The sequence below is a fragment of the Bubalus kerabau genome, chromosome 8 (genome assembly GCF_029407905.1).
Source record: "Bubalus kerabau isolate K-KA32 ecotype Philippines breed swamp buffalo chromosome 8, PCC_UOA_SB_1v2, whole genome shotgun sequence".
Classification (NCBI taxonomy): domain Eukaryota; kingdom Metazoa; phylum Chordata; class Mammalia; order Artiodactyla; family Bovidae; genus Bubalus; species Bubalus kerabau.
The window spans coordinates 65170486-65195560 of record NC_073631.1 but is presented as its reverse complement, the minus strand read 5'-3'; the positions used below and the strand labels follow the sequence as shown (position 1 = coordinate 65195560).

The 25075-nt window shown below is 35.0% G+C and overlaps 1 protein-coding gene across 1 annotated transcript in view; it reads right to left on the bottom strand.

The window, feature by feature from the left end:
- DPY19L2 (dpy-19 like 2) overlaps positions 1-25075 on the bottom strand; it is an 84978-nt gene that overhangs the window by 9570 nt on the left and 50333 nt on the right. The window contains exons 12-19 of the mRNA XM_055590423.1: positions 24694-24753; positions 20724-20804; positions 18476-18577; positions 17072-17143; positions 14517-14563; positions 7933-7957; positions 1079-1198; positions 1-175 (exon numbers count right to left, since the gene is read on the bottom strand). Coding sequence (XP_055446398.1) covers positions 1-175; positions 1079-1198; positions 7933-7957; positions 14517-14563; positions 17072-17143; positions 18476-18577; positions 20724-20804; positions 24694-24753 — 682 coding nt within the window. The remainder of the gene's footprint in view (positions 176-1078; positions 1199-7932; positions 7958-14516; positions 14564-17071; positions 17144-18475; positions 18578-20723; positions 20805-24693; positions 24754-25075) is intronic.

Below are 25075 nucleotides of genomic sequence, written 5' to 3'. Positions count from 1 at the left end.
CTGGCCTGGTATTGTATTTGATCCACTGTATCAGTTCTTCCTGGGGCAAATTATTAAATTCTCCTATTATGCTCCATTGATTATGGAGGTTTGCATAACCTTGTATTGACATTACTGTTACAAGACTGAGGATAAGAGGCATAAAACGAAGTCTGCAAAAAAGCCAGCCAAAGAGCTGAAATGAAAGAAACCATTTATTTATAATTCTTATATGAACAGTGCTATTGGGTCAATAATATATTCTCACCTTTCTACCTAAACCAAGATGGATTACCATTTGATACTAATAATAAACAGAATATAATAATTATCTATTGTTTAAAACCAGCAAATATTTTAGAATTATATGATCCAGTTAAAAATGGAGCTTACTTTCCTCTTGAAAGAATTAAAGAAGAAATACCTTCCAGGACAGATTTACAACCAGGAGTTAAGGTTAACAAATCGTAATTCTGACATATCCTCAAACTAAATCCTGTAATATCTGGATGTCTTTTATGGACATCTTGAATATCTAGGGAAACACCATTAGTACTGACAATTTTTATCCTCTCAGGAATTTAAGTATTATGATATTCTAAGGCAAAACGTTTATAATCAAAACCAAGTAAGGGGTCTCTAGAAGTAACTTGGTCCCCAAATTCTAGCTACTTTATCTAGCTGTCTTGCATATGAGCTATAGTAACAGAACCCTAGAAATTGACAATTTTCCCACAGATTATCCAAGCCCAACAGCACAATACTAGAGCATCTTCTCTAGTATTACAAGAGCACTTGAGGATAGTTTTGATGGGCCACGAAGCTGTTACACTGACCTGAATTTCAAAAACTATATTAGTGAGAATACTAATAGAGGGGAAAGTCACAGAATTATCAGCTAAAGTCTAGGAATAAATTTCAAAGCTACTTGAATTTGCTTTTCTTATGCTATAATGAATCACAAACTAGTACTTTAAATCACTTAAGATAAAAAACCACCAAGGGCTTTTATGTTTTAGATTAGTGAGCAAAACCATGATTAACTACACTGTAGTTGCTATAGTGTTATAGAGTAGTTATAAAAGAATGAATACCTTACCCGCCGAGAACATATCAGGGAAGCCATAACACACATGTGAGGTGTCAAAAAGAGCTTCAGCCTCATAATTAAAATGGCAAGGGGAGTAAATGCAAACAACTGCAATGTGTGAAAAATTATCTATAAAAACACAAAACAAAATTAATTTTCGCTTCATATTTTAAAATTAGTATATGTACAATAAAGTATATTAAAACTGTTGTTATTCACTAGGACGAGGATCTTTTAACTCAGTAATACATCTATTAATATTCGTTCATTCATTCAACAAAGATTTATCAAATGCCTGCTATATGCCAGGTACTGTTCTGAGTGCTTTGGATATAGTAGGGTGCTCAAACACCACTGAGCAATTCCTGTCCTCATGAGACTCACATTTTAGTGCATTTAGTAAGGAGAGACAGAAAATAAATAGACATATCAAATAACAAAACCTATTAAACAGTCTTTCAGAAAGTGGTAAGTATAATGGAAAAGGAAGTAGAGCTGAAAAGGAGACTCAAGTGCAGGGTGTGGTGTGAGGTCACAGGCAGAGGTCGCAAGTGTACTTAGGATCATCAGAGTGGAACTCCTCAAAAAGATGGTATTTGAGCAAGGCCCTATACCAGGTGAGACAGGGAGTCACAGAGACTTAAAAATACGGGATGCTTCAAAAATTTGTGATATTCAGTCAGCAACAAAAATCGTAACACAATCTAGATTATTTTAGAAGTAGTGGGATTGTATAAATATTTGTACTAATCAGTAGGACACCCCATTTTGACTAAGATGGAGTTTCACTGAGCTAAGTTTTCAAACAAAACTTTTCTAACAGACATATTCATAAAATATCAACAAACTCCTCAGTACATAAATGGACAAATAATTAATACAAGTAAAAGTAACTAAATATTCATGTTCTAAACCACTAATATTAAAACAAGGTAAATAGTAAAAATAATATTTTCATCTATAAAATTGACAAATATTAAATTAATATTGAGTATTAGAGAGGATGCCATGAAACCACACACTGTAATAATTGGTATATTTTTGTAATTTAGCAATATTTATCAATATCCTAGAAAACAGCCAACCTTGGCTAGGGTCTAGCCAAGACCCTAGAACCAAACCAACCTAAATTTTGGTTCTAGGCATTAAAGGGAATAATCAAAACATAAAAATACTTCTACAAAGATGGTAACTTAAGTGAGTTTTTCACACCAGAAATAGAAACAAACTAAATGAACAATATAGAAGACTAAGTGAATTACTGCATTTTCACATGTGAAAAGTAAAGTGTTAGTTCCTCAGCTGTGTCTGACTCTTTGCAATCCCATGTACTGTAGCCCCCCTAGGCTCCTCTGTCCATGGGATTCTCCAGGCAAGAATACTAGAGTGGGTTTCCATTCCCTTCTCCAGGGGATCTTCCCAATGCAGTAATCAAACCCAGGTCTCCTGCATTTCCTGCATTGTAGGCGGATTCTTTACCATCTGAGCTACCAGAGAAGCTCCATTATCACATGTTATATAGACATTAATATATTGGAAGACTATTTAATGGTGTGGAATAGTTTTCAAAAACAAAGATCATGCCATCTGGTCTCATCACTTCATAGCAAATATATGGGGGAAAAATGGAAACAATGACAGACTTTATTTTGGGGGGGGGCTCCAAAATCACTGCAGATGGTGACTGCAGCCATGAAATTAAAAGACACTTGCTCCTTGCAAAAAAAGCCATGGTATGAGTAGGTCAAAAGAATATTCAGGAGTTAATTCTAAATGTTATCTCTCCCTAGCCTATCTTCACAGTATTATGATATTCTGGAACTAAATATTGTTTTTAAATTCTTTTTCTTTCCTGTGAATTACTATGTCAAATCAGATCAGTTGCTCAGTCATGTCCGACTCTTTGCAACCCCATGAATCGCAGCATGCCAGGCCTCCCTGTCCATCACCAACTCCCGGAGTTCACTCAGACTCACGTCCATTGAGTCAGTGATGCCATCCAGCCATCTCATCCTCTGTCATCCCCTTCTCCTCCTGCCCCCAATCCCTCCCAGCATCAGAGTCTTTTCCAATGAGTCAACTCTTCACATGAGGTGGCCAAAGTACTGGAGTTTCAGCTTCAGCATCATTCCTTCCAAAGAAATCCCAGGGCTGATCTCCTTCAGAATGGACTGGTTGGATCTCCTTGCAGTCCAGGGGACTCTCAAGAGTCTTCTCCAACACCACAGTTCAAAAGCATCAATTCTTCGGCGCTCAGCCTTCTTCACAGTCCAACTCTCACATTCCTTCACTAATTTCTAAGCTCGTAACATAGAACAGTTGGCTAAAAGTAACTAATATGATGGAATAAATAAAACACAAGTACATTAAATTATGAGTAAAAAATCACAATAGACTCCATTAATCTAACAAACTTTAATAATATCACGACAGCAGAGAAGGCAATGGCACCCCACTCCAGTACTCTTGCCTGGAAAATCCCATGGACGGAGGAGCCTAGTAGGCTGCAGTGCATGGGGTTGCTAGAGTCGGACACGACTGAGCGACTTCACTTTCTCTTTACACTTTCATGCATTGGAGAAGAAAATGGCAACCCACTCCAGTGTTCTTGCCTGGAGAATCCCAGGGATGGGGAAGCCTGGTGGGCTGCCGTCTCTGGGGTCACACAGAGTCGGACACGACTGAAGCGACTTAGCAGTAGCAGGGAGGTAACCCAGGGGTTCATTTAGTGAGCTGAGATTTACAGACTGTCCCTGATTCAGAGGGTTGGCACAAAGCAAGGAACTTAGAACTTACTCCCTGGTGAAAAAATTATCCTAAGGAATTCTCACCTAATTTTGAAACAAGCTGGAATGTACAACCTTTTGTTATCATATCACATTCAGAGTTTGTCAACATTTCTGTCTCTCACACCCTGTCATCCCTAAGGTGAAGCAAAGTTGCTCAGTCGTGTCCAACTTTTTGAGATCCCATGGACAGTAGCCAACCAGGCTCCTCCATCCATGGGATTTTCCAGGCAAGAATACTGGAGTGGGTTGCCATTCCCTTCTCCAGGGGATCTTCCCAATCCAGAAATTAAACCCAGGTCTCCTGCGTTGTAGGCAGATGCTTACCGTCTGAGCCACCAGGGAAGTCAAAGTGAAAACAGTTTCATCCCAAACCAAAGAGATTTATCAAGTGTGAGTCACAAGTGGAAGTAGGATTAGGTGCCAGGAAGACACAAGACTCATACTGGTACTGCCCAGAAAGCTATCATCTCCTTCTATAAGATCTACTATTTTTAGAAATTTAAATCTCTAATCTGTTTATGTATTAGGAGTTTAACATACCCACTTTAGTTTAAAAAAATTAGAGATTTTCTATCACTGTCCTCTTTTTGGTCAGCTTTATTTCTAATTGCCTTTCCAGAAAAATATCTTCTTTACTGCCAACAGACTATTTAAAACTCAGATCTGACAACACCATCTCCAACTTAACAACAAGGTCCTAATAACCTCTAGCTTCTTTGCATACAAAGCTCCCAGAGTCTAATGCTGCTTACTTTTCCCAACTTCTTGTCTTTTTTATCCATCAGCAACACTGATTTGCCTTATATCTATAGATAAATTTGGAAAACTCAGCAGTAGCCACAGGATTGGAAAAGGTCAGTTTTCATTCCAGTCCCAGAGAAAGGCAATGCCAGCGAATGTTCAAACTACCGCACAATTGCATTCATCTCACACACTAGCAAAGTAATACTCAAAATTCTCCAAGGTAGGCCTCAGCAGTATGTGAATGTGAACTTCCAGATGTTCAAGCTGGATTTACAAAAGGCAGAGGAACCAGAGATCAAATTGCCAATATCTGTTGGATCACTGAAAAAGCAAGAGAGTTCCAGAAAAACATCTATTTCTGAATTATCGACTATGCCAAAGCCTTTGACTGTGTGGATCACAATAAACTGTGGAAAATTCTGAAAGAGATGGCAATACCAGACCACCTAACCTGCCTCCTGAGAAACCTGCATGCAAGTCAAGAAGCAACAGTTGGAACAGGACATGGAACAATGGACTGGTTCCAAATTGGGAAAGGAGTACATCGAGGCTGTATATTGTCACCCTACTTATTTAACTTATATGCAGAGTACCTCATGCAAAATGCCATGCTGGATGAAGCACAAGCTAGAATCAAGACTGCAGGGAGAAATATCAAACCTCAGATATGCAGATGACACCACACTTATGGCAGAAAGTGAAGAAGAACTAAAGAGCTTCTTGATGAAAGTGAAAGAGGAGAGTGAAAAAGTTGGTTTAAAACTCAACATTCAGAAAACTAAGATCATGGCATCCAGTCCCATCACTTCATGGCAACTAGACGGGGAAAAAATGAATACAGTGAGAGACTATTTTCTTGGGCTCTAAAATCACTGCAGATGGTGACTGCAGCCATGAAATTAAAGGACATTTGGTCCTTGGAAGAAAAGCTATGACAAACATGGACAGCATATTAAAAAGCAGAGACATTACTTTGCAGACAAAGGTCTGTCTAGTCAAAGCTATGGTTTTTCCAGTAGTCATATATGGATATGAGAGCTGGACCATAAAGAAAGCTGAGTGCCGAACAACTGATACTTTTGAACTGCGATGTTGGAGAAGACTCTTGAGAGTCAGCCAGGAGGTCAAACCAGTCAATCCTAAAGGAAATCAGTCCTGAATATTCATTGGAAGGACTGATGCTGAAGCTGAAGCTTCCATACTTTTGCCACCCGATGTGAAGAACCGATTCATTGGAAAAGGCCCTGGGAAAGATTGAAGGCAGGAGGAGAAGGGAACAACAGAGGATGGGATGGTTGCATGACATTGCTGACTCAATTGACATGAGTTTGAGCAAGCTCTGGAAGTTGGTGATGGACAGGGAAGGCTGGCCTGCTGCAGTCCATGGAGTCACAAAGAGTCGGACGTAACTGAGCGACTGAACTGAGCTAAACCAGATAAATTTATTACCTTCTGTCTTCCTTGCATACGTGCATCCTTTGTCTTCAGATAGGTATCCCTCTATATACATTTTAAAAACCCTTCTCCAACTACCACATCCCCTCCACACAGATTTAATCACTTCTTTTGTACTACTTTTATATCTCGCTTTGTCATTGCACATATACTTATATGTTCTCATTTTTTCCTTTACTATATACCTTCATTTCCATAGAAGTAGAAACTTGGTGTATAGTAGGCACATAATAAAGACTGAATGGATAAACATACAGAATTAACACAAAAGAGAAAAGTGGGCAAAATAAGAAGAAATGGAGAAATGAATGACAATGAGAAGGTAGCAAACTAATGTGAAAAAGGGAGGCAGAAACTTAAGGAATACTTATGGAATTAGGTGGTTGCAGAGTGAATGACAAACAGCATAGATTTTGTTGCTACACTGCCCGGATTCATAGTACTTGGCTCTACAAAGCTCAGCTCAGTCTAGCTTTCTGACTTTAGGCAAGTTACTGACCATCTCTTTGCAACATTTTTTTTGTAATCTGTGAAATAAAAAGTAATAGTATTTACATCAGTGGGTTGTTGTGAGAATGAAAGTATAAAAGTATGTAAATAACTACCCCCCCACCCCAACCAAAATACCTGGCACATAGGAAGCAGTAAAGTGCTGACTACTCCTCTAAGAGCGCTGGAAATGGATTGGCAGTGGATAAATTGAAGATTTACTGCAAATTTGCTGTGAGACCTTAGGTGAACTGTTTCATTTCTCCAGGTCTCCAGTTCTTGGCAGAGACTCTTTGCTTTTATTCCTAGAAACACAGCAAGATTCCACTTCCCAGCTTCACTGGCAGTCAGGTGTGGCCATATGTCTGAGTTCTGGCTGTGAGCAGGAAGCAATATTTGTCTCTTTTCCAGGGCTAGCTCTTACAAAGCCTCCAGTGTGCAGTGTTCTTTTTTCTTTGCTGGCTTGTACAAATCAAGCCTGAAAACCACATGTTAAAGACGGCAGAACCATAGGTGGAAGGAATCTGGGTCCCTGAAACACTGCTTGTTGGAGAACCACCTGCTAATCCGAAACTCTGGTTTTAACTTTATGTGAGCAAAGAATTAAACTTCCACTGAGTTAAGTCATTTTGATGTTATCATTTATCTTTAACAGCTAATATCACTTAATTAACATGACTTTCTTATTTGCAAAGTGGGAATAATATTATGAGACTCAAACAGCACAGTACATGGCACATAGTAACTATTCAAAACATCTCGTTTATCATCAGAAGCTATTCCTGTTGAGTTCACAATCAGTTGTCCTTTCATGTAAATTTGACCTGTCCCTTAAGACTCAAAGTTCTATTACTTAGGAAATCATATTTCTAGCCCATGCTATTTTTTCTCTTATCGCAGAACAATTTAGCACCATAAAAAAAAGACTATCCTGTTTTGTTCTCCATTGAAAAATTAGATGTATCTGAGAGCAGGAACACTGCTATACTATCTGTTTTATCCTATAACACTGCTAAGATTATAACTGATTGACCATCAAGTCTGTGTGCGGCAAAGTCACCAGTCACAGTACCTACCCTGATGGCCCACAGCTGATTGGCTCAGCAGGCTAGAAATTAATGTTTATTATTGTTGAATGAATGAATGAATGAAGGTAATTTAATTATACTCAGTGGTCATAAATCAGCTTTCTAGTTGTCAAGTCCTTACCACTCTTCAAAATTGAGAGCAGCTTAAAGAGTGGGAAGATCAGCAGAAATTTACTATCAGTATTGAGCCACTTTAGCACTGCTGATGGTGTACCTGCAGCAAGGTTATACCTTTGTGAGTATCCTTGAACTTAAATATAATACACAAATCTAGCAGCAATTAAAATGAAAGCTTTACCTCACCATGTTCAAGGAGCTGTTTTCTGGAATAAAACAAAAATATTCTCTATTAACTGACTGTTCATTATACTATGATTATATCAGAATGAACCTCCACTTATTTGTTCTTATGTTTTAAATAAATTAATATATAAATAAAGCTGTTGGATAAAAATTACTAAGTTCTACCAAAAAATTACTAAATTAGATAAAAATTACTAAAAACAATGGAAATTTAAAAGGCATGATTTATAGTCATTCTATTTAAAGTATATCAAAATGCTCTTCTTTGGTTAAATGGGTTAAATTTGGATAAAATGGGTATTACTGATTGCTAAATACTCCCTTTGGAGAAATAAATAATAAAAAGAGTGTTTATTAAATATTCAATCACACACATATATTATGCTTTAGATAAGCACTGCTGTGACTTTTGAGTTATTTTTATTTTTCACAGTTATAAATATGAACATCCTTGCACTTAAAACTCTGTAAGCATCTCTGAGTATTTCCTTAGGATAAATTTCTAGAATAAATTTTTTGGGTAAAGCATATAAATATTTTTAGTTCCACAAAAGTTGTTTTACAAATTTTCTAAATATTTACGTCTAAAAATTTACTAAAATTTTATGGCATACCTACTGTATTCCAGACACTGTGCAGTGAACACAGTGTGAACAGAACAGATCCTGTTCTTATTCTCCACAGTTTGTGTTAGATTGGGAAGAGGTACAAGACTGCTTATTTTACTTCCCATTGTAAAGACAATAGTTCACTTTTATAACAAAGCTTTGTAGTATAAAAGGCCTTCTCATATGGATTTTGGGTTTGGCAAGAGAAGTAAGACAGTATAAATATGAAAGTATGAAGTATAAGGAAGTTCAGGGGCACACACAGATCCAGAGATTTAAAAAAAAAAAAAAAAGAGTAGTGAGGGGAGGCCACTTAGAAGAGGACTGAAATTACTACATTATTTTGCCACCGCTGCAGCTCCTTCCTGACTTCTGCAGTCAAGGGTGGAAGTGGGCGTGGATGGATGGGTTCCCACACGTCCAGAAACCTGTCAGTCACAACAGAATCCTGTAGTGAGTGACTGCATGTAAGGGAGAGGCCTGGTAGGTAAGTATTATAATCACCAAAGACCCCAACAATAACTATGGATACAAATAAATCTAGTAACTAATTTAGAATATCAGTATACAGTCAAATCATGAGAAACAAATAGGATGGAAGAAAAACACCAAGATAAATGAGCAAATGAACTCTCAAGAAAGTGTTAATATAAGTAATAAGAATATTAAATGAAAGTTCCAATTATTATCTTCACAGATGCTTAAGAGAACACTGTATCCATACAAATAAAACAAGCTGTAATAAAAAAGAGCTTTCAGAGATAATTAAAAAAACTAATTTGCCAAATTTAAAACCTCAAAAAAAGGTCAAATAGCAGTGTACACAACTGAAAGTTGTGTTGAAGATGCATTCATGAAATTCTGAGAAGAGAAAAAAGAAATAAAAAATATAAATATAATAATAGATGATCGAAAAAGAGAGGCTAAAGTAAAAGAGAGAGGGAAAGAGAATATCCTTTGAGCTAAAGAAAAATTTGAGTGTTCAGATTAAAATTTCCATGAATAATTATGTAAACAGGGCAGAAACTTTATTTAAAGAATAACAGCTGAAAACCTGCAGCTCTGGAGAGAGATATGGACATTCAAGTACATGAAGCTCATAGGTAACTCCCCACACACACTGCAAATTCACTAGATATAATAAAACTGTCAAAAGCAAAAAATGAACTTCAAAAACAAAAAATCATCTCATATAAGGGAACCCCTGTAAGGCTATCAGCAGATTTCTCAACTGAAACCTTGCAAGCCAGGAGAGACTGGGATACTTAAAAGTGCTCAAATAAAAAAATCTGCCATCTAAGAATACTTTACCTAGCAAAGCTGTCTTTCAGATGAAGGTGAGAAAGACTTTCCCAGAAAAACAAAGTTGAGGGAGTCATCATCACTAGACCTGCCTTATAAGAAATGCTAAAGAGAGTCCTTCAAGCTGAAATGAAAGAATGCTCATTAGTAACATAAACATACACGAAAGCATAAAATTAGCTAGTAAAAGTAACTATATAGTCAATCTCAGAATACTGTAATAGTGGTGTGTAAATCACTTAACTCTAGTATAAAAAGACTGAAGCATTAAAAAATAAATATAGCTACAATAATTTGCTAACTGATACACAATATAATAAGACACAGATTGTGACATCAAAAGCATAAAATGGGGATGAGAGAAGTAAAAGACAGAATTTTTATATATAAATGAAGTTGAGCTGTTATCAGCTTAAAATAGACTCGTAACTCTATAAGATGTATTATGATAACCACACAGCAAAACATGCAACAGATATACAAAAGATAAAGGAATCAAAGTATACCACTATGAAAATCATCACATGATGAAGAAAGTTAGCATGAAAGGAAGACAGACACTACAAAACAGAAAGAAAACAAGATGGCAAAAATAAGCCATCCCTATCTATCAATAATTACTTTAAGTATAAATTGATTAAATTCTCTAAAGATAGAGAGTGGCTAAATGGATTAAAAAAACAAGACCCAATCATGCTGCTATGAGAGTCTCATTTTAGTTTTAAGGATACATATGAAGGATACACACTTTTAAGTGAATGGATGAAAAAAAAAATTCCACTAAAATGGAAGTGAAAAGAAAGCACGGGTGAGCACGGGGTGTGTGTGTGTGTGTGTGTGTGTATAATCAGGAGAAACAGCCTAAGTTGAATAATGTAACAAGAGGTACAGGGTATCCCAGGATATCCAGATCAGGCCTGTTGGAAATTTATTATCAAACCTTTGAGGATGACATAGCACTTTAGATGATCACAAAGATCTAGGCTCTTGATAACATATAAACTTTAGATAAAAAGTCCCTGAGAGGTCTCCTTCCCATCTTTCTTTGTTACTTGCATGTGTCCTCAATATGCTTCTAATCAGTATACTTTTCCTCTGCAGACACTACACCCAGAAAAAGTCCTTCCTGGCATTAAGGGACAGAAAACTACTGAAACTGGAAAACCTGACTCTCGATCAATGCTGCTTTCAGAGGAAGTTCTTGATCAAAAGGGAGAAAGAAAAAAAAAAATGGAAATTTCAATTAAATAGGAGTTGGGATACAAGAAGGGGGAACTTTCATGCCCTGAAACAATAGAGGAGTCCAACAAGAAGAATAAGGATTCCTCTTCTTTCCTGGCAAGTAGTCAGCCAATGAAAAGCCATGAATTTTTTGTTTACTATAGCTCTCACAACTTTGTTTTCCCTTCCATAAAAGTGTTCTCTTCTCCTGGCTGTGCAGGGACTTGCATATGGCTCACCATGGTGGTAAACCTCAAAGTGCAATCCTCTGCTGATCCCCAATAAACCCAATTTTGCTGAAGAAATTATCTGGCAGTCCAATTGTTTTGTTAGGTCAACAATGAATAAAGGAAATGTGGCATGTGTGTATACTCTAATACAACAGAGTATTATTCCACCATAAAAAAAAAAAAAAAGAAAAACAAGGAAATCCTGTCATTTGCAACTACATGGATAAACCTGGAAGGCATTATGGTATGTGAAATAGGGCAGACAGGGAAAGACAAATATTTTATGGTATCACTCGTATGTGGAATCTAAAAGTGATCCCCAAAAACGTAAAAGAAAGAGCAGAATGGTAGCTGCCAGGGTCTGGGGACTGGGCATAATGATGTGATGTTCCTTAAAGGGTATAAGCATTTAGTTATAAGATGAAGAAATTCTGAGGAAGCAATGTACAGCATAGTGACTATACTTGATAATACTGCACTGTATACTTGACATTTGCTAAGATGGTAGGCCTTAAGTATCTACACACATACAAACACATTAACTCTGTTAGTGGATAGATGTGTTGAATGTGTTAATTAACTTTGTTGTGGTGATCACTTCACAACATTTATGAATATCAAATCATTGCATTATCTACTTTACACATATTTATTTTGCAAAAAAATATGAAAGAGAATATAGGGAACTATTTTTATGATACTGATGTGGGGGAGTGTATCTAAGCACAGAAATTAACAGAAAACAGAGAGTGTACAGTTGTGATTGTATAGAAATTTTAATCTTCTATAGAGCAATGACCATTAATAAGTTACAAACTGACATTCTAGAATAAAGCCTGTTATACACATAACAGACAAAAGATTACTGTCTATACTATAAAAAGACACCATAAATAAATTTTCAAATGGACAAAATAGAAATACAAATAGCCAACAGACATATGGAAAGATGTACTTCACTGGTAAAGATGTAAAACTTCACTTCACTTTGTAAAATGAGTTACTTCTTAAAAAACTACCAGTAAGAAAACGTGATTAAGAAAACTTAATAACATTGGTGTTCATAGACATGCAGAGAAATGGACACTCTCACCATTATTCTCTCAGTATCTGTAAAATATTCATAGCTTATGATCCAGCAGTCACATTTCAAATATGTTAAATATTCTAAATACTGAAATAAGTGTCCAAATGAATGTGTATAAAGTTGGTAATTACTCATAGCATTGGTTGTTATGACAAAAAGAGAAATATAATCTAAACATCCACTAATGTGAGAATGGCTAAGTACATGATAGTCACTGGTGATAATGAATAAATAAAACATGGGGACCAGAGTAATACCAGTAAAAAAAATACATTGTGCTTTCAGAAGTATTTTCTGAAATGATACATACTAAGCCATTTATAAACAGCACTAATTGAGGAATACATCTAAGAGATGGGAATATTTCTTCTTTTCTTGATATACTATTTTTTCTGATTGTATCACCATAAGCATACAGTTGGCCCTTGAACGACACAACAGTAAGGGGTGCAGTTGAAAGTCTGAGTATAAATTACAGTTGGCTCTCCGTATACTTGGTCCCTCTGTATCCTGAAATTCAACCAACCACAGATCTAGTAATAGTGTAGTGTTTATTACTGTATAAAGTCTGCGAATAAGTGGAACCATGCAGTTCAAATCCATGTTGTTCAACAGTCAACTGTATTATTTTTGTGGTTTAAAGGACCCTTCTTCCCAGATACCCATAGAGAGCCAGAACTTACAGGAATGTAATCATCAAGAAACACCTCATTTCCACCAACTTGCCCCTCAAGTCCGTCCTCTACATGGTTGTTGTTGTTTAGTCACTAAGTCATGTCCAACTCTTTCGTAACCCCAAGGACTGTAGTCTGCCAGGCTCCTCTTTCTCTGTTCATGGGATTTCCAGGCAAGAATATTAGAGTGAGACATTTCCTTCTCCAGGGGTTCTTCGTGACTGACAGGTGGATTCTTTACCACTGACTGAGCCACCATACCCTCTTAATTTTTTTGAGACAGAGGCCATGTATCACGGGCTTCCCAGGTGGCATTAGTGGTAAAGAACTCACTGGCCAATGCAGGAGATGTAAGAGACATGGTTTTGATACCAGAGTGAGGAAGATACCCTGGAGGAGGGCGTGGAAACCCACTCCAATATTCTTGTCTGGAGAATCCCATGGACAGAAGAGCCTGGAGGGCTATAGTCCACAGGGTTGCAAAGAGTCATTCAAGACTGAAGTAGCTTAGCACACTTGCCATGCACCCCTTCATCTTCTATTATTCAATGAAATATCTCAAGTCTCTTAATGCACTCCTTATATGAATAGTTTTCAGAGCTCTAAAAACATTGTTTTTAGAATGTCAAGACATAGCCTCTGGGCTCCATCTGACCAGGACAAGGTAGAGTGGATCTATTAACTCTCTTGATTTGGAAACAATTTCAACAAATAAGATTTTACCATTTCAAGTATAAGATTCTAATTAGCTCTTCTGGCTACCATACAAAGTTGTTTACTGAAAATATAAGCAGAGGGCATACGGTTCATGGAAGCCCTGTGCACTAATTTTACAATTTTCCTGTAAATATAAATTGGCCTAAAAAATAAACTTTATTAAAAAACAATAAATTTAATGGCTATATGTACAAATATAATGCAATCTGAGTTAAAATTTTTTCTCAGAGGAAGTTTTCCTCACAATTTATTCTCATGTCCTATAACAGTGTGTGCTTTGGTTATATTTTGCTTGTATTTGTTTATACCATAATTCTAGTGACTACTAAAACCACAAATAAATGTAATAAAACAGTTTTAACCATAAATGTAGGAAAAACTATTCCATGAATACTCAGAAAAACAAGTTGCTTTCTCTGAAAGTTAAAAAAAAATCACCAAAAATAACTTCAGCTTACTTCTGTTTACTGACTTTAAATTGGAGTGGTATATGAAATTAAACCAATTTAAACTTTGAGTTAATTCACAAATATAAATCCTTAAAAACAAGCCCAAATACATAAAAGAGACACAGCCATCATACAGTCTTTTTTTTTTTCTTTCCAAGAAGAAATCTAAATTTGGTTCATGTTTCCTTTCATAATCATAATGGTGAAGTTTAATGTACATTCATTTGGAAAACTGATATTATAGTAAGTTATTTAATAACTGAATATTAAAAACAACTATGATATAATTACCTTAGATAAGTGTTTGCACACAAGACACATAGAATATCACGAAAAGCCTGTGAACAGAATCAAATTAATGAAATGTCTAAGGAATTAAGTGATATTTAAAATGCCCTGATTCATTAACAAAGACATCCCTACTAGAAAGAAGTATTTTTCTTGTTAAAACAAGTCCTTGGGAACAATTTAGTTCCAGCTCTGCCTTAGGAAAGCAGTATCTTGAAGTTGTAACCTCCTTTTCTACGACAATAAAAGGTACTAGAGTAAATCTTTCAGGTCTAAAATTCTAAGGTTTATATATGGGTAACTTCTGACTGGAGTTTAAATTTATATTTTACTAGATGCAAGTGAGCTGTAGTTGGGGGACTGGTTTCCACAAAGGAGGCAGGTTTCTCCAGGTATTTCAGAGGCTATTTTATGTCGAACTTCTAAGAAATTAGGACTCTCTCTCTATCTCTGTCTACAAAGACTATATTCCTACCTCAAACTCTTGATTATTATAAAATTAGCTGTGGCCTACCTGCTTCCCTGGTCTACCTCAGCCTGAAGTGACTGCTACAGAAGGCTTAAGAGCACTTATCAAGATGTATCAGCTAATGATGAGAGAGGGAGAGAGGGAGGAGTAAAGATGAGTATGAAGCTAACGTTGGCCAAAGAGGTTTCAGCAGCATTTACAGACAAGAAATTTACAAGAACTTAAAATTTTGTACTCTGCATGATATGTGGCTTATAACTCACAGATAAACATTGAAAAAATACATAATACAATTTGGACTCAAATGTTAAATATAAGTTTAGAATTTTTAACTTCTCTCATTGACCCAAGAGCATCCTGCATGGAAGAATGTTTCAAATAACAAAAATGAGGTTACACTCCTTGTGACAAGCAAAAGCCCATTCAAAGGTACAGACAACAGAACGCACACATTCACAGGAGTCTAAGAGTCAGTAGTGTCATGGTAGAATCATACTACACATGTCTTGCTCCTTTCCTTCCCAGAAGAGATTTCACACAAGTGAAAAGTTAAATGAACATCAGAAATATCCCTGATGTGGAAAATAAGCCATAACAGGACAAATAAAGACTGAGGCATTTATGTGGATGCAAAAGTGGAGTTAAGCTTTAATGGCTGCAGGGATGGTTATGTCTGTGTATACATGTGGGGATGTTATATCTGTGTATACTGTATGTTACGTCTGTGTATGTGTATATATGTGTATACGTGTGGAGATGGTTATGTCTGTGTACATGTCTGGGGATACGTGTGTCTGCATGCTGGCTACTGCACAAACATGGTTTGAGCTGTGGTATGTTTGGGGGCTAGTATTACATTTATGAGGCTTTATATCTTTATTTTTAAAATAGTTAATAGTAGATCTAGCTGTCATTTTCTCCTGTGCTGGATATTTCCCCCACTGAATAGTTAATTCTTGCATTAGTACTTCCAAGTGGGACCTCAGAAGAGTAACAGAAGCTGACATGATGGAATAGACAAACTGGCTAATAGAGAAAACCTGCAACTCGAGCTAGGCAGGGTCAAAGCAAGGGAGAGCAGCAAACTTGTGTGCGGTTTACTCACTCCCTCTCATCACCTCTGTCTATCCTGACTCTTTCTTTCCAAGTGGTGCCTAGGGAACTAGACCAGGGGTGAAGCAGCACAGATGTAGAGGGAATGTCTTTCTCACTCATAAATTAGTCATCTTCGATGTGAAAACAAAATAATAAGAAATGCGGGAACTGAAACTACATAGAAAGATAGGCAATTTGACTTTAAATATAGAATACTGACTTCAACAGAACCAGCTGAAGTAGAGACAACTTGCTGTGACAGTAGAGAAATAATGTTACTGCTATCTGCTAAAAGCATAAAACACCTACTGACTAAAGGCAGGGCAATTTTTCAATAATATAAATAAAGATGGTTCAAAATTGCTAAAAACTGAGGACCCACTGTCTTTAACCAGGCTTTCAGATAAACTACTCCCAGACCAAGAAAATCTTCCAGTAGTATTTTAAACACTAGCTTTTCTATGGTGATAATACTATCTTTTTTTGTGTGAAAACAGTGAACAGTAGAGAATGATATTTTAATGGCTATACAAATTTCTATTCATGTTTCAAAATGGATCAAGACTTCTTCGAATGTGTCTTATTTTGAAAGAGACTGAAAATGTATTCTACTTTTCTTTTTTAGTACTAATAACAATTGCAATTATTTAATCATTTGGGAAATTATTTGTTTATTGTTCCCACTGGATCAGACTGTGAGTTTCAAGATAGGGTGGACTTGTCTTATTTATCCCAGTGTACCTACAGTGTTAACATAGTTCTTACCAGATAGTGGGTAACTGACATATTTCTTTTGAAAGAATAAATAAAAATATCTTTTCTAATGTGGCAGATTAAAAACTCCATATAAAGCAAGATAAATAAAAATCTGAATAAAAAAAGGTTTTAGGGAGGGGAAGAGTCATCCTAAAAGTAAAACAGAATCCTGAGCTATTAGCACTAACCTAAATCCTTGTCTTAAACCCAAAAGCAAGTAAAAAAAAATTTTAAATACCTTTTTAAAGATAAAATAAGTAATCACCACAATAGTTGGAAGCAACAATGTCTTTGAATATCGCACTGGCGTCTGAAATATAGCAAATTATTCAAAATATTTTTTATTAAATTTTATACTAATATACAAGTCTATGTCAAATTGTCACAATGAGATTTCTTAAAGGTAAAAGATATCTTTGTCATTAACAGAATATATATTATCAAGTTTCATATTCTAACATAAGAATCAAAATTATAATGACTTACACAAATATATCAAAAATTATGATAAAAACTATTAAAGCAAAATTAGCTATGGATATTATTTTTTCCTTTCTTGTGTTTTATCTTTCCTTTATTTATATAATAGTAAGTTTTAAAATGTGTGTTTACTGATCCCTGGGCCCTAGATTATCACCTCCTGGGCTTTAAGTTTCTATTATTTTCATTTGTGAAACTATAGGACTAACAAGGGAGAAAGACTAAGTAATTACTGTGCTTGCTTGCTAAGTTGCTTCAGTCGTGTCCGACTCTGTGCGACCCCATAGACGGCAGCCCACCAGGCTCCCCTGTCCCTGGGATTTTCCAGGCAAGAATACTGGAGTGGGTTGCCATTTCCTTCTCCAATGCATGAAAGTGAAAAGGGAAAGTGAAGTCGCTCAGTCATGTCCGACTCTGTGCGACCCCATGGACTGCAGCCCACCAGGCTCCTCCGTCCATGGGATTTTCCAGGCAAGAGTACTGGAGTGGGGTGCCATCGCCTTCTCCGAAGTAATTACTGTAAGTATAAATAAATACTGAAACAAAAGCAGCAGCTAAATAATTCTCATGAGTTGTGATAGGGAGTGAGTTACCACTTAACTAAATGATATATTTCTTAAAGGCAGGAACCAAGTTATTTAACTCTTTGTAGTCCTATTAAAAACTGCCTCATAGATAATTAATGGTCAATAATTGTTTTTGAATGAATGTATGACTGATTTGACAGATAAGAGAATAATATATGATTACTAGCATATTTACTTGGCAACATTTTATTATAAAATTTTGTAATATTTGAGATATTAAGTGAAAGAAAATTGAATTTTTAAAAAATAAAACAATAATTTGGGTTTATTTTTCCTGAATGCTCTCATACCTCCAACTGACCTAGATTATGAAAAGTAACTGAACTGCAATAATAGTAATTGACCATAGGTCACATCCTGTGCACTTGCCCTGGTAGGGGCCATTGTTTACTGATTTTACATGTAAGAAACTAGATGAGAATGGCCATATTATTAGCAAAAGTTATCATAAAAATGGTAAGAATAAATAAATTGGGTGTTTCTAAATAAAATTTTTGAGTTTCAGATTAAAGAGAAACTTAAGAGCAAGAACTCATCATACCTGTAGAGGAAAAAAATAAAAGAATCATTCATACCGCTTTTTCCATGAAGTCAAATTCAGGAGCACAGGTGTAAATTAAGGTATCAAAATCTGTATATCTTAAGATTCTGGCGGCAATAAGGTCACTCAGGCGAATCTGGAAGAAATATTAAAATTATAAAAATAATTATAGTTAATAATAATTGGTTTGCTGCAGCAGTAATAATGTCTACAGAGAAGATATATCCATGGTACATGGATGCCCCTTCAAGGAAACAAAAAATACAGTGAACCCCATTATGTGCTGAGTTATGAAAAAAATTGAAAAAAAAATAGAAATATCAAGAGAAATGAAAAGGAAAAAGAAGTCAGGAAAAATAAGTAAATAAGATGATAATACAAAGAATGAGCTAAAATCAACACTTGCTGGGCACAAACCACTATGCAGTTGACCATGAAATTTCATGATCAGATCATTTATCAAGAACAAAACATTTCATGTTAACCCCTTTTACCACATATTGTAAATCATTAACAAATTTTCTGTGTGTTGTCATTTTCACAAAGCCTCATACATTAAGGACAATTTTTTGGTGCTTCTTGAATTTTTCAGACATACATTGAAGCCATTAACAACGAAGCTATTCTTCAAGAGAATTACAACAACTATACATACCACTCTGATTTAGTTACTTGGTCTGGAAGGCCTTTTAAAATAAATACCATCAACTAAATCCAATGTAGAACTATTTTCTACTGATCATTTATTATTTACTTTGGTGAGACAATTATTTTTACGCTGCATCCTTAGAAGGTAAGAAAAATATCTGGTATGCAAAGCAGTAATTCAAATTACTTTATAAGAACATAAATTATTTTATATCAACTTCGATGATTATGGTTTTCAATTACTCATTATTGCATTATCTACCAGTACCAAACATACTTTACAGTTAAACTTTATTTTTCCAATTTAGAGCAGGGCTGGTGACTAATGATAATTTAACCAAGCCACTTTAGTTTCAAGTCTTTCTCACAGTTGTCACATAGAAGTCACTTAAGAATACCAAGGGTGTATGTGTGTGTGTGTGTTTTAGGATTTGTAAAGAGTTGGGTGACAATGTAGGGCGAGTCAAGGAAGAAAATCACAGATCAACTTAATAACTTAAGATGCCTAAATAAAGTTTACCATAAAATACACATCCCCTAAAGAATAAAAATTTAAGAATGACAAATAAACCTAATAAACCATAATGCAGAGCTAACAGTAAATGACAAATCCTTATATTTTGAAATTTCATTTGTCATTAATATGTATATAGGGCCAATTGTACTGGAGAGTGATAGCACTTGTCATTTTAAGAGAGTTAACTACGATAATCCCTTGTTAAGTTTGAAGCAATTTCATCAGCAGACAGGGTTCTAACTGGAGAGTACCTGATATGGTAAATTTCAGGGTAGATTATTGCATGATACACTCATCTATCTTCTATCCAAAGAGAAAGTGCTAAAAATCAAAAGTTAAATTCATGCACTGCTTTCTATTCCCTAAACAAATTAGCTGATAGGAATTTATCTTTGAAAACAGCCATCATTTGAGGCATGAGCCTTAAAACAGACAGAAACATTGTACATTAGGGATGTGGTCCATATATGTTCCAGAAGATGAAAAGATAGAGAATTTTTATCGTATTCTTTATATAAGAAAAACTTTAAAGATATCAAATCACACCCTAATTTTAGTGTCTAATTATAAATAAAACTTTGAGTTCTATACTTCAAAGTTGAGGACATTTTTATATTCATATTCATATTTATATTTATATTTATAATGTTCATATTTATATTTATATTTATATTTATTTCTGTTCATATTTATATTTATATGTTTATATTTATATTTATATTTATATATATTTTTTCTGTTCATATTTATATTTATAATGAATCAATTTCATATTTATATTTATATTTCATATTTATATTTATATTTCATATATTTATAATGAATCAATAACTTGCTAAACAAATTATTTGTATTTTAACCAAAATATAAACAACTATTTAACATAATTTTTTCCAAGAAGGTTTAGTCACCATTCATTAATGTACTTTTTTCTTAGTGGGATGAAAACAATCTACAGGATTTTAGTACTAACTCTGCCAATAACTAGCTGGGGACTTTGAAGAAGGTACTCAGCCTCCATAAAATATAGAGGTTTCATTTTAAAATAGATGGTTTCAAAGTCTTCTCCAACTATGCATTTACAGAACTTTTAATGTTCTAACTAGAAAGTACTTACATGGTCTGAAACACCTAAAATTTTAGATGTCAGAAATTTCAAAATGATTGTTCCAAAAAACCAAGCACTACCTTGAATTACCTAGAAAATAAACAAAATAGATAGAAGTCAGAAGACTAAAAAGCCCTTTCTCTTGGAAATTATTAATAACAAACATTCTAATAACAAGTCCTAAGTGAAAGGGAAACACAAACTTGAAGAATTTTTTTAACATAAGGTAATGAAAACTACATACTAGAAACTAAGGAATGTATGTAACACAGTGATCAGAAGAAAATGCTTGGCCTCAAAAACTTTTATCAATAAAAAAATGGAGGAGAATGGATACATGCATATGTATGGCTGAGTCCATTTGCTGTTCCACTGAAACTATCACAACATTGTTAATCAGCTATATCCCAATGCAAAATTAAAAGTTTGTAAAAATTAGAGTAAAAATAAGGGAAAAGCCTGACTCAAACATCTAGATAAAAAAAACAATAAAATAAAAACACATGAAAGGAAATACTCAAGAGAAAAATAGTCAATTATATTTACACCTATGTGTATCCATTTTGTTGTCCTTTATTTCTTCTGAATGTTCTAAGATTCTTTCTCTCATCATATACTTCCTGCTTCAAGGACTTCCATTTAAGGGTTGCTCTGCTAAAAACAAATTCTTAGTTTTCCTTCATCTGAGAATATGTTTTACTTTCCTCTTCATTCCAAAAAGACACTTTCACTGTATATACAAATTATCATTCACAATTCTTTCCAGCATTTTTCAAATGCTGTGCCACATCCTTCTGGCTCCCATAGTTATAGACCAGAAGACTGGTGTGATTGAAATCTGTTTGGGCCTAAAGGTAATGTCCCATTTCTTGCTATCTGTTTTCAAAACTTTTTCTTTGCCTTTAGTCTGCAGCAGTTTATGACTGTGCCTTGACATGGATTTTGTTAGCTTTATCCTACTTTGGATTCACTCAGTTTCATGACATATATATATATATATATATATATATATATACACACACACACACACACACATACATACACACACACACACATGCATATGGCTACTTTTGAGTTGCTAATCTTTTCTTTTGTATTTTAGATCCATGGAGTATTTTTTAGTATAGATGGAATTTAAAAATCTATGTTCATGAGTAAAGTGAAGTTGAAAGTGAAGTTGCTTAGTCGTGTCCGACTCTTTGCGACTCCATGGACTATAGCCAAACAGGTTCCTCTGTCCATGGGATTTTCCAGGCAAGAACACTGGAGAGGGTTGCCATTTCCTTCTCTAGGAGATCTTCCCAACCCAGAGATTGAACCCAGGTCTCCCTGAGTGCTCATGAGTAAACCTAAGCTTAACCATACTGTTCATGCCTGACCTTCAGTTCAGTTCAGTCGCTCAGTCGTGTCCGAGTCTTTGCGACCCCATGAATTGCAGCATGCCAGGCCTCCCTGTCCATCACAAACTCCTGGAGTTCACTCAAACTCATATCCATTGAGTCGGTGATGCCATCCAGCCATCTCATTCTCTGTTGTCCCCTTCTCCTCCTGCCCCAATCCCTCCCAGCATCAGAGTCTTTTCCAATGAGTCAACTCTTAGCATGAAGTGGCCAAAGTATTGGAGTTTCAGCTCTAGCATAAGTCCTTCCAAAGAACACCCAGGGCTGATCTCCTTCAGAATGGACTGGTTGGATCTCCTTGCAGTCCAAGGGACTCTCAAGAGTCTTCTCCAACACCACAGTTCAAAAGCATCAATTCTTCGGTGCTCAGCTTTCTTCACAGTCCAACTCTCACATCCATACATGACCACTGGAAAAACCATAGGCTTGACTAGACGGACCTTTGTTGGCAAAGTAATGTCACTGCTTTTCAATATGCTATCTAGGTTGGTCATAACTTTTCTTCCAAGAAGTAAGCATCTTTTAATTTCATGGCTACAATCACCATCTGCAGTTATTTTGGAGCCCAAAATAATAAAAGTCTGACACTGTTTCCACTGTTTCCCCGTCTATTTCCCATGAAGTGATGGGACCAGATGTCATGATCTTAGTTTTCTGAATGTTGAGCTTTAGATTACCAATAAGATTTTGTTTTCTTTCTTGTAAGGATTTACATTCCTTATGATACACACAGAGTTGCCCTTGGGTTTTGAGTAAATTTCAGCATAAGCTCAGTTCAATATATTTACCTTGCAACTAAAAACTGAGGTCTCCCATTAAGCACTGAATTTGCTCCTATTAAGAAAACTCTAAGTGAATCACTTAGGCCTAAAAGTACTTGTTTAGGCTTTATGTCATAAATACTTATCTTCGCTAAAGATACCAAGAAGCTAAAAATAGAGAATACCTAGTACCTAGCAAGGGGAAAAAGAGTCTTTCTTCCAACTTACCACATGATGGTAAAGAATATTAAAATTAGTGTTTGATCACTCATAAGTGGCAATTTTGCTATACATTGTTTTACTATCATTCAATTCAAAAACATAAGGATTTCCTTGTTTTCAAATTTCTCAATTATGACAGAATAAGATATGCAACATAATCTTTATTCCATAGGCATGTAAAAATTACTTGGAGTAATAAAATAGATGTTGTAAAAAAAAAAGTGTCAATTCAAAACAGCTTTGCCTTTTCTTTTACTCTTTTCAAAAAAAAATTAGCTACATAAAGCAAAAATATCTTTTATGCTGTTTAGATGACTATGATGGTTCATTTCTCCCTGTTGCAAGAGACTGGTGGTATTAATTATATCAGTTTAAAAACATACATATAAGCTGAATATTCATAATATCTTAACTTTTCTCTCATTCAGATTTTTGTTTCTTTGAAATTCTTGAATTGAAAGCTTTTTATTCTTTCTGATCTAAAACTGAAAATATACAAGACAATAAACTTTCCTCTGAGCACAATGTTGGCAGAATCCCCTAAATATCCACAGGCACTGCTGATTTGCTGTCATTTTACAATAATTTGTAATTAAAACTTCGCTTTCCTTTTGAGTTCAATTATTAAATAAAAATCTTTAAATTTTCTTTTGATTTCTTGGTTTAATCTTTTAAAAAACCGGCATTGCCAATTTTTCTAAAATAAAATAAACTCATATATATCACACATTAGAAAGGTAATGTGATTCAATAACTTAAATGCATTTTCATCACGGTTATGGGAGAATGCTTCCAGTAATGAGAAACTGGCAACTCATCCCATTTTGTTCATTTGTAATCTGAACAGATATTTACCTTGTATTTTCCAGTTTTACCATAACAATATATAATATGTAATCACACAGTTCTTCTATATGGCAGATTTGATTTTTTAGAAAGAGTACATTAAAGACCCAGAGAAAAAGAATGTTATCTGCCTGATATTATAAGAATTAAGTCATCGCAACACCTACCTAATAAAATACTTACTTTACTTTGTAACATAACACACAAGTATAAAGGTGACCTGGGCCACTCATGTGTACATTTGGGAACAAGTGAAACAAAGATCAGGTAATGGCTGAGTTGAAATTAAAAAGGGACTGTGAGATCATAAGGAAAATGTTAAAAAGACAAAGATAATAAGAATCTAAAGATGGAAGATGAAGGAAAGATTGATGATGAATAAATGCAGAAAAAACAAACAGGTACAGCAGGGACAGAACTACAGATTGAGTTATGTTGAAGAGGTTACTAAGTCTAAAGAAAAAAAAAAAACAACTCAAAGCAAATAGAAAAAAAAAATTAAAAGCAAGGTAATAGGGGTATAGCAGAATGAAAAGTAAAGAAGAAAGGCCTGAGAGTAGTGCTGAAATACATGAACTAACTTCTTGAAAAGGACTTGTAGATGTTGCTAAGAACTATTTCCCACCTTGTGAAAGTAGCTTAATATTTATTAACTATAAATCATTCAATTCTTAAAGTACATTATTTGTATTCAGTTTATAGAAATAAAGAAGGATTTGAAGAAATTGTGGTAAAAATGTTGAACCTTACCCAAAAGTGGAGTTCAGATACTCCAAATCTTTGAATTTTATTTCTCTTTAGAATTATCACCTAAAATGCATATGATATAAAATAAAATAATTAAATAAAATTAACATTTATATTTTATATGAATGATACATTTCAAAAATCATGCAGCCAACCCCTTCTACCTTGGTTATCACCAGACATTTTCCTTCATTGTTGATTTTTCTGAATTTGAACATGGAAAATTTTGGGGGGTGTAAGAGCGAAATGCTTTCTGTGCCAAAAAGTTGACTCTAGGATCAAGTTAATTCCTCACTGAATTACTTGGGATGTTTTATGTACGAAAACTCCTCTGAGGAGGCAGATGGTGTGGGAAAGGTGCATTCCATGCAAGTGTACACGTAAG